The 10,138-nt window shown below is 34.2% G+C and overlaps 1 protein-coding gene across 2 annotated transcripts in view; it reads right to left on the minus strand.

Annotated features, from left to right (window-relative positions):
* Positions 1–1,019: 1,019 nt before the first annotated feature.
* cdc14ab (cell division cycle 14Ab) overlaps positions 1,020–10,138 on the minus strand; it is a 44,792-nt gene continuing 35,673 nt past the window's right edge. Inside the window, exons 14-15 of one of the 2 annotated variants that reach the window (XM_016462246.1) lie at positions 8,425–8,559; positions 1,020–2,315 (exon numbers count right to left, since the gene is read on the minus strand). In XM_016462246.1, the coding sequence (XP_016317732.1) occupies positions 2,267–2,315; positions 8,425–8,559 (184 nt within the window). In that variant the 3' untranslated portion in view covers positions 1,020–2,266. Of the gene's footprint in view, positions 2,316–7,911; positions 8,244–8,424; positions 8,560–10,138 lie in introns of those variants that run through there. The other variant, XM_016462247.1, reaches the window with a different exon arrangement.

Genomic DNA, 10,138 nt, shown 5'->3' on the forward strand with positions numbered 1-10,138 from the left:
CTCAAAATGAGGCTTTAGTTCACAAATGTGTGGCGATTTTGCAGTTCACACTTTGTTGGTTGTCAGGGAGAGAGAATCGTTGGCACTTAATTTACTTCTTTGGAGCTGTTAAAAGCGGTATTTTTGTCACAGAATAACAATCTGTACAGCACTGCAGAGGACTAATTGGAAATATGCACTTGAGAGAAATTATGAAAGAAAACGAACAAGCTAAAGCAAAATTAGTCTTTTATTTTGTTCTGGTCTTTGAAATCGTGTTTACATTGTAAAAGAATAATGTACAACCCACTACTTTGTATTTTAATGTCCATTCAGTATGTTTGTGAAAAGCAAACACTGCTCTTAACATTGTTAGATTTTCTTTACACACTGCTCCAAAAATATATATTTTTATAAGCAAGAGAGTAGTTTACATCATGTATATGTCAAAAGAGGTAGAATACTTCAATCAAATAAGATTCTCCCAAAACATATATATACACATATAATTCATAACACCATCCGGAATGTACAGAGTGCTACAGGACTAACAGATACAGAGCAGTCAAGCAAGTTATAACTGCATAAACTTGTACTGGAGTATTTGTTCAAAAAGAAACTCATAGGTTAGTTTAACCCCAAAATGAAAATTGTCAAAATTTACTCAACCTGTATGATTGACTTTCCTCTGTGGAACACAAAAGATGATATTCAGAACAATGTTCATGCTGCTCTTTTCCATTCAATAAAATTAAGGCTGCTGAGGTCCAAACTTGCACCATATAAGTACTTTCTGCTGTTTTCAGAAGAAATACGATACCGAAGTTTACCAAATGTGTACGATAGCTTTGCGTGACAAACAAAACGAAAAGTACATTGCAATTTGCAGTAAGCTTCCCCTCTGCAGTAGATCTACGATTTCATTTAAATCGTTTTTATGACAATTTGCACCAGATTTGACATGATCGTAAACGTATTTTTTTTCTTGCACATCTTGACATTGACATCAGATCTGGAGCAACATGTTTTGATGGGATAAATTTTTTTAATGAAATTTGAGTTTTTTTTTTTATTCTGTAGAATTATAATTGAAGACATCTTATCACAGAATTGACAACTTGCCGTACTTTTATGGTGCTTTCATTATTAAGCTCAACAATCCCAGTCCTTAAACAGAGCTCAGTGAATCGCACAAAATCTTGTTTTGTGTTTCACAGAAGAAATAAGGTCAAGTATGTTATGACATGAGGCTGACTGACTGTGTTTAATTTTTATGTGAAGTAAAAAATCGAAAGGTTTTAGCTTAAAACCTGCTGGTCACCTTTAAGAACACTGTAATAAGCGTCATATAATTGTACGATAATTGCGCTCGATTGTAAACATCCTAAAATAACCAAATGCGAGACAAACACCGGAACAACCTTTTTCGGATTAGTTTGTACATTCATTATGTGCACTAACAAAGGGTTTTGTTATGCATTATCATTGAATACACAAAAGCTCATCTACTGTAATAGAGTTTGCGATTATGTTTATATTCGTTTTCATTATTGTATATTTTAAGCAGTTTGAGCTACTTTATGTAAAAACGGTGCATGTTAAAAACAGCAGCCAAAAGCTTGTAACTCATTCGTACATTCTGAGATGTTATATATCAGATGTGCTGGTGAAATCAACACTCTTAAAAAGTGAAGTGTCGACGGTTGTGTTTTCAACAGCCCTTGATGCTCTTGAAACGCATGCGAGCTCAGATCTGTATTAGTTTAATAATAATGCATATATTTGAATAATGCAAAACCATTTTGCATCTTTCAAATATAGCCCTCGCACTTGATATGTTACTCAGTAAGTACACTCGGGAGACAAAAACGTGATTATTTACGTCAGAACAAATTCCCTAATCCAAAGATGCATAAATATCAACAAACCTTGTCGTCGAGCATTAAGAATTGTAGATAAAATAGGACAAAAATAGTACAAAATTCATTACCTAAAAATATTTAACTATGCATATTCATAAATGGAGAGTATCGCTTTAAAAAAAAAAAAGAAAAAAGATAAGACATTTTGAAAGGACGGCCAAAGCAAGTTCGTGTCATTTAACAGCATGCAGCTGATTCCAGATCAGCCCTGTCATAGCAGGACGTATCATACCATGAGGCTGACAGTTCAGTCTCAAAGCATTTCCTTTCAGCTTCGTTCCTCTTTTACTACAAGAAGTCAGCAAATCGGTGGTTACAGTGAAGGTGTCACGGGTCGGAACCAGGCCAGCAGCCTGGGACGGGGGTTAGCGGAAGGTGGCGGCTTTAGTACTGAACATACTCAGACTGAAGGGACTGCAAAAGAGGGGGAAAAACAGAAGATGAGATGATTACGATGCTGAACGTAATTACAGAAAATTACATGGCAGAGGGTAGTTAAATAATAGTCTAAAAAGCCAACCTGAGACATTACTATCACAGCCCTCGCTGATGTAAATGAGGGTGAGATGAGAATAAAAAGTCAAAGCTTAGAGCGGAAATAAATTTGCATTAAATGTGTGTGAATTTGTGCAGAAAAAAAGCCACTAAGGTTAGAAGACACAGGTGTACAACATGCATAGATGAATGCTAATTATTTATAATTATGCCACAGCAGGTGGGAACGAAAAATAATGTTTACAGCAGACAAACGGGAAGCAACAGAAAGCATTTTGTTCTATTTTGTGTCGTCAGTTTACAAACTTTTGATCCATACTTGATACATATATAAGGTTCGCATACTTTGCGTTGTTTGAACATGCAATAAGAATATCTTGACGAATATGTCAATTCCACTTCATTGTAAACATCCTAAAAACAGAAGATTTTTTTTAATGAAAAATGTACAAAAATTACTGAATTTAAGTACAACGCACGCTAAATCAGCCTTTTCACATTAGTTCGTACATTATGATCGCTAACATAAAAGGTTTTGTTATTAACGTCATTGCCTACCCAAAGCAAAAAACAAACAAAGCAACAGAAAGCATTGTTTTATTTTGTCGTCCGTTTACAAACATTTGATCAACGTTTTAGTAACAGCAAATTTGCATTCATTCAAAATCGTAAACTTTTCGCATACAGCTACTTAACATATTTCGAACTTCTGATAGGAATATTTTCCTGAATGTTTGAATTTGTACTTGATTGTAAAGATCTTGAAAATGGACGCTTTTACAGTAAGAAATCTGTAAACAAAACTAATTTTGAGTAGAAGCAACCCTCAAAAAATCTACTTTTTTCAGATTAGTTCGTACATTCTTTGAGGGCTAACATAAATTATTACATCGCCTACACATAAAGCACCAGAAAAATGGCTTAGTTGTTAACATTCTAAAAACTGATGACTTTAGAGTGAAAATCGGGTCAAAAATAACCCAATTTGACTAGACAATGCTCACTAAAGCATCATTTTCAGATTAGCTCGTACATTCATCTCATCACCTACACATTAAGCACCAAACAAACAAAACAACAGAAATCATTTTACGTTGTCCATTTACAAACATTTTAACAACGTTCTAATAACAATCACATTCATTCAAAATCCTAAAATGCTGCGCATACGGCTACTTAAACGTTGTTTGAACTTCTGATAGGAATATCTTGATGAATGTGTACATTTCAGCTAACATTCTAAAATCTGATGATTTTGCAATAAATCAGTACAAAAATAACTGAATTTGAGTAAGCAACTCCCGCTAAAGCAACCTTTTCGGATTAGTTCGTAAATTCATTATGAGCACTAACATAAAGGGTTTTGTTATTCATATCATCGCCTACACATAAAACACCTAACAAACAAAGCAACAGAAAGCACTGTTTTTTGCGTTGCCTACTTACAAACTTTGATCAACATTCTAACAACACAAAATACAATTAATTCAAAATTGTAAAATGTTGCGCATACGGCTACTTAACGCTGTTTGAACATCCGATTGGAATATCTAAGCAAACGTGCAAGAATTTCACAGGAAGCCCCACAAAAGTTCACAAGTTCTACACGATCTACGGATGTTCGTTTAGTAAATATAATTTAATTTATTAAACTAATTTTATTAGGCTTTCAGCTACCTGAGAATATAGTTCAAGCCACTCCATTTAAAATATTATACCAAATTTAGAATCATTCCATAGAATTCCAAAGTGCAGAACATTCTAAAAAAAGTGTTCATTTTTAATGAGAGTTGCGTTTAAAGTCCAACAACATGCTGTGAAATGAGAAACTTTATGCTAATTTATGCTATTTTTAGCAGCAAGAAAACTGATGACATCTTAACTGTAATGACAGTAAAGGCGGCGGCTGCAAACACACTCAGCTGAACGCCCTTTGAGGATGAACGTTTAACAGAGCGCAGTGCTGCTGTCAGAGCAAGATGGAAAGTGATATTCATCATCACTGCAGCGCAACTTTGAGTCACTCATGCTACATGTGTAGGCGTTGTGATGTTCTGAACAAAGACAGCACACTACACTCCAGAACAGGGAAGATATGAGCCAATCGTCAATCACATAAACAGGAGAAAGTCTAGAAAGCCTAGAGAGTTGTGAAATCACATGATTAACATGTACAGTAACATATGCATAAAAAAACCCTGACTCACAACGGACAAAAGGCACCAACAGGAAATTGTAAGGGGAACTACCAAACTCCTTCCAACAGGACAACTTACAAGACGTCTGGAGATGGTCCAAGAACAACAGACCACTAAAATAAAGCTCACTACCTTTCCGTCCTGATTCACAGGAAACACATGGAGGAATTTAACGTTTTTGGACGTGGAATAACAAACACAAATGTTGAAGCGAATGGCAAGAAAACGTTTGGTTTCTGGTATCAGTTTAACCAAAATACGAACTGAGGTTTCAAGGCGAAGACGACAGGAAGTACAGAACTACTTGAAGCGAGGGACCATTTGTCTGATGGATTCAAACAAATACTGAATATTGTAGCGTACACCACTCCCTTTGCATCAAACAGCAGCATTGAGGTGCCATTAGTACTTGTTAGTAACTATGTTACTGCCAAACCAGACTAAAGCTGTAAGCCTGCCTCCGTATTCCACTATATTATCCCTGCTCTGGCTTTTTAATATTTGTTTATTTAGTATTAATTTTCTTTTCCTCGGAGCATCAGCGTGGGATGCACACACAGAGTTAAAGGGTGACGGATTAGCTCAAAATGAACAAATTTGTCACATCCTGACCACTCGATTAAAGCTCACTTGACCATGGTAATTAGGTAAATATTAGATCATCTGAGTGAGAGCTTTATGAGAACACACTAGAGACAGATGCTACACAGAGTGAGATGTGACGGCCGTAGAAGTGAGGGACGTGCACGTGAGTGTGTAATTGCTAAAAATTGAGGACATGCAACATGCTCAAGATAAGCGTTTAAAAGAATCTGTTAGGAAAATCTGAACAAAAAAGACAAGATTGCAAATGAGCATGTGTTAGATCAGGGTGAGGTAAGAAGAAGTTTGAAAAAAAAAAATTATCCTAGAAAAATGTACCATGGTAACCACAGTTTCCACTAAAACACCACCGATATGACTGTAAAGCCTAATAAATAAGGAATCTTGTTTGAGCAGTTTAAGATGACTCCAGAATTAGAAATATAGCCGTGTGTTTGCAATTAATTTCCAAAATCTGACTTGTGAACATTTGATATTTATTAATAATATTAATCAAGATTTATTCATTATAATAAACATAAGTTAAAATAATGATGTATTTAAAAAATAAAAATTACATTACATTGAAAATTATTTACATTTTTATTTTCATATTTTTCAGTAAATATTTGGTGAATGTTCATTTTATTTAATTTCACAGTAATTTTATGCACATCTCATTGTTCATTATTAACATAATATATAATGGATAAAATTTTAAATAAAAAAAGAGAAATCTCATTCATTCATATATATATAGATAGATAGATAGATAGATAGATAGATAGATAGATAGATATTGGGTTCACCCCGTTGCTGTTCGGGGTGCTGGTGCTGTTATACTGACTGTTGTTGTTGTTGACCTCGTAGTGGTAATTGTGGGTGGCGACCAGGCCGCTGTAGCCCGTGCGGACGGGGAGGGAAGTGAACGAGGAAGGGGAAGGAGGTTTCCCAGAGCTGTTGGCTTCACCATTTGGTTCGTACAGGTTACCCAGAGAGCTGGCTAACCTGGTGCTGGAGGATGGGAGGGAGGGAAACACACATGAAGGGTGGAGGACAGGGAGGACACATACTCGTACCCATATCTACACCGCAGGACACGGAGATCATGGAAATCTGTCTGATAATGGGACAAGGAACTGCATGCATTCTGAATGACACTGTATTTTTTGCTGTTTAAATCATCAAACTCAGCCTGGAGTAGAGCTGGGCGACTTATTCAATACTGATAATTTTTCTAATTGTAAATATTGTTTTTTATATGGAATTCATAAAATTATTAGTACATTAAAATATTTAATGTAATGTAAATTAATGTGGGCTCATTGCTGTTTATAGGTATGCATTTTTTAGTGCTGGGCAACGATTAATCGCATCCAAAATAAAGGTTTTTGAGTGCATAATATGTATGTTTACTGTGTTTATTTATTATGTATATATAAATACACACACATACATGTATATATTTAAGAAAAATGTTCTGTTTATATATTAAATATATTTATATATAATATGCATTGTAAATATATACTGTATGTGTGTGTCTTTATATATACATAATAAATATACACAGTACACACATATATTATATAAACAAAAACTTTTATTTTGGATGTGATTAATCGCGATTAAACATTGCCCAGCACTAGTATTTTAATATTTATGCATATAAAAGTAAATTATTCAGCTGCATTATCCAAGTCAATCATTAAATTATGCAATTATTAAAACAATTTAAATTAAAATGTATTTTTTAAATGTTATTTTTTATATCATATATTGTGTAATTTATTTATTTTTTTTTCTTTTACATTTTTTCTAGGTTATGTGAACGTTCGAGTAAACATTAAGGTAACGTTCCATTCTATCATTTTTCAAATGTTACAGAAAAGTTACTTTTGAATGTTTTCTGAACAATCTAACGTAGACTAAAGAGCAGTAAGACAATCTGGAACATTAAAACAAATTTATAAATTACATTTATGTGCTAATGTTTTGATAACGTAGATATCTAGAATTTTGTATATAAAGTGTTATTTCTCTATTTTACCATTGCAATTTTTTAAATATATTAAAATATTTACGTAAAATAATGTGGGAATATTGCTGTTTATTAGCAGGTATTTTTGTATTTGTTCATATAAAAGAAAACTTAATTATACACACACATACAGTGTTGGGGAACGTTACTTTTAAAAGTAATGCATTACAATATTGTGTTACTCCCTAAAAAAGTAACTAATTGCATTACTTAGTTACTTCTTATGGAAAGTAATCCGTTTCGTTACTTTTTCTCATCTGGGCTGGGCTTTTTTTTTTTTTTGGCAAATGTAAAAGCCCTTTCATTCCCCCAGGCTGAAGGAAATTCACGTTTGTGAAGTAACTGGCGTTACTTTTTTTTTTTTTTTTTAAAGATTTTTTTTTTGGCATTTTTGCCTTTTTATTAGGATAGGAAAGTATATATTGACAGGAAACAAGGTGGGAGGGAGAGTGGGGAAAGGATCGGGAAAGGTCCGCGAGCCAGGACTCAAACTCGGGTCTCCCAAAGCGCAACGGCGCTACATATCGGCTACATATCGGCACGCTGCCCACGAGGCTACTGACAACTGCCGTTACTTATTTGAAAAAGTAACTCATATTTTCTTGTAAATTAAAAAGTAATGGATTACTTGACTAGTTACTTGGGAAAAAGTAATCTGATTACGTTACTTGTAATGCATTACCCACCAACATATATACATATATATAAAAATTAAAGTTCAAATCACCCAGCCCTAGTCCAGCGAGTGTTAAAAAGTGCTTTTCAATATGGTTTGAACAGTACTAGAAAGTAGTAGGTATGCACTTGGTCCAAAAATACATGGCTGTGACCCGATAGGTGCTGGTTTGGAGAGAGTGATAGAGTAGTAGGTAGGTGATATGACTCTGGATATCTGATTGCATAAACAGCAGGGAACGAGTCGCTGGAAACCAACAGCATGGAGCAACCAACTTGGTTCCTTGCGTTTACGGCTCTCTGTTTCAGAGCATAGGGTAATCACAGAGAGGAAAGAAGGCCACCAGGGAACTGGGAAGACATGAAATAGAGGGGGAGAGAAAGAAAGAAGGAATAAGTTAGACGAAAGAGTTGGAAATAACGAGTCAACAAAGAGTAAGAGGTGGAAGAGTGAGAGAATAAGCAGAATGAAGAAAGAAATGGAAAGTGTAGAAGATTGGAGGAAAGCTGATTAGAGGGAGGTCAGGCTCACCTCTTGAGGTTGGTTGATGAAGATGAAGAGCGGCCAATTCGTTTGGCAGAGGCAGAGACGGAGGAGGATGGTGGGACTTTAGAGGATTTGAGGGGGGAGATGGAGCCCTGGCTAGCGGCTGCTGCTTTCACTCGACTATAAAACACACAAACACAGACACAAAATCAGCTGATAACACAAAAACACAGTGAACTTAAAAACAGACCCAGACTGCTTATTCAAAATAATGACAAAATGTAAATGTTAACAGCAGTTTCTTCAGTGCATGCATGTGCAAATATAGACACACACACCTCAATAAAAAATAAAAAAAAATAAAATGTATTAATATTTGTATATTATAAATTAAACTACAAATGTATATATGTGAAATGTTATATTAATAAGTTAGTTATGAGTATACATATGAAACTAAACTAAAACTTGAACTCATACCTATACTAGCTAACTGTAAAGAACAGTGTAGAACTGATTTAAAAAAATAAATAAAATACTATATAATAAATAAATAAAAAATAAATAAAAAAATGCTTAATATTCAATGTTTACATAAGCATACTTCTTTAATAATAAACTATTTATTTGTATATTTTAAATTACAATAGCTACAATTTACTGTATATATATATGAGTTACTTATGAGTTTTTTTAATTCAAAATGGATATTAAAAAATAAGATAAACAGTTCACAGAAAAATATAAACAATCCCCCCCCCATATCCATAGCTACATTACACACACAACATTACATTTAAAAATTCAATAGGACAAGTTCACAAGCACAGGTCTAGTTTTGTCAGTCTTAAAAAATTTGTAAAAGCAAGGCAGATTTCAGTGAGATTTCATATTTCAATTAAGGGAAGTTGGGGAATTTGAAGTTAAAAGAAAGCAAAACTAGGTCTGCAGTTATTTATAAGAGAACTGAATAAACAAGATACTGTGATCTGGGCGGTTACCATAAATCTGACTACTAAGATATCAGTCGATCAACAAAATCCTCCCCCACACACCAGCTTCAATGAAAAGTGCCAGACTGTCCGTTCATAATGACCGAAACTTCCCATTCCTAAGAACATTTCTAAGAGCCGATAATGTTGTAGCCAAACACATCTGTTGGGAATTTAACTGTTTAGGAGAAAGTTTCAACAGGAACTCACTTTCGCTACATTCTGTACAAGAAGGGAACCAGGGCATTATGTTTTAAAGAGGCTTTGTTTGAAGAAAATTAAAACAGGGAAAAGAAACGGGTGAAAGTTACAGGCGAGGATACACAATTTCTGGAATTTAGCCAGTCGGCACTGTGGTCTAGTAATTAGCGCAAATGCTCCATATATATTGAACCTTTTTGCTCATACAGGAATTCTAATTTAGTTTTCTCTTTAGCTTCAGTATCAGTTTTTTCTTCAGGTCTTCATTCTTCAGTGCTCTTTTCTCTATTAGCTGCCCTTCCTAATGCTAATCTTAATCTCCCACACAGTTCCTTCTCCTTTTTCACCCACTCCAAAAACTCCTCTTTGACTCACAGTTTAATCTCAATTAAATAACTGACAAGATATATTTGATGAAGGGTTTTGTCAACAATAGCATGTTTTTTAGAATAACAATGTAAAAAGAACTGATGAAAAATTACCAATTAATCTCAAATTTAAAAATCAATCAAATACAGAGCTCAGGTTTTTAGAAGAACTCAAGAATTAATTTAAAAAATAAATAA

Source organism: Sinocyclocheilus anshuiensis, unplaced genomic scaffold, assembly GCF_001515605.1.
Source record: "Sinocyclocheilus anshuiensis isolate Anshui unplaced genomic scaffold, SAMN03320099.WGS_v1.1 scaffold560, whole genome shotgun sequence".
Taxonomy (NCBI): domain Eukaryota; kingdom Metazoa; phylum Chordata; class Actinopteri; order Cypriniformes; family Cyprinidae; genus Sinocyclocheilus; species Sinocyclocheilus anshuiensis.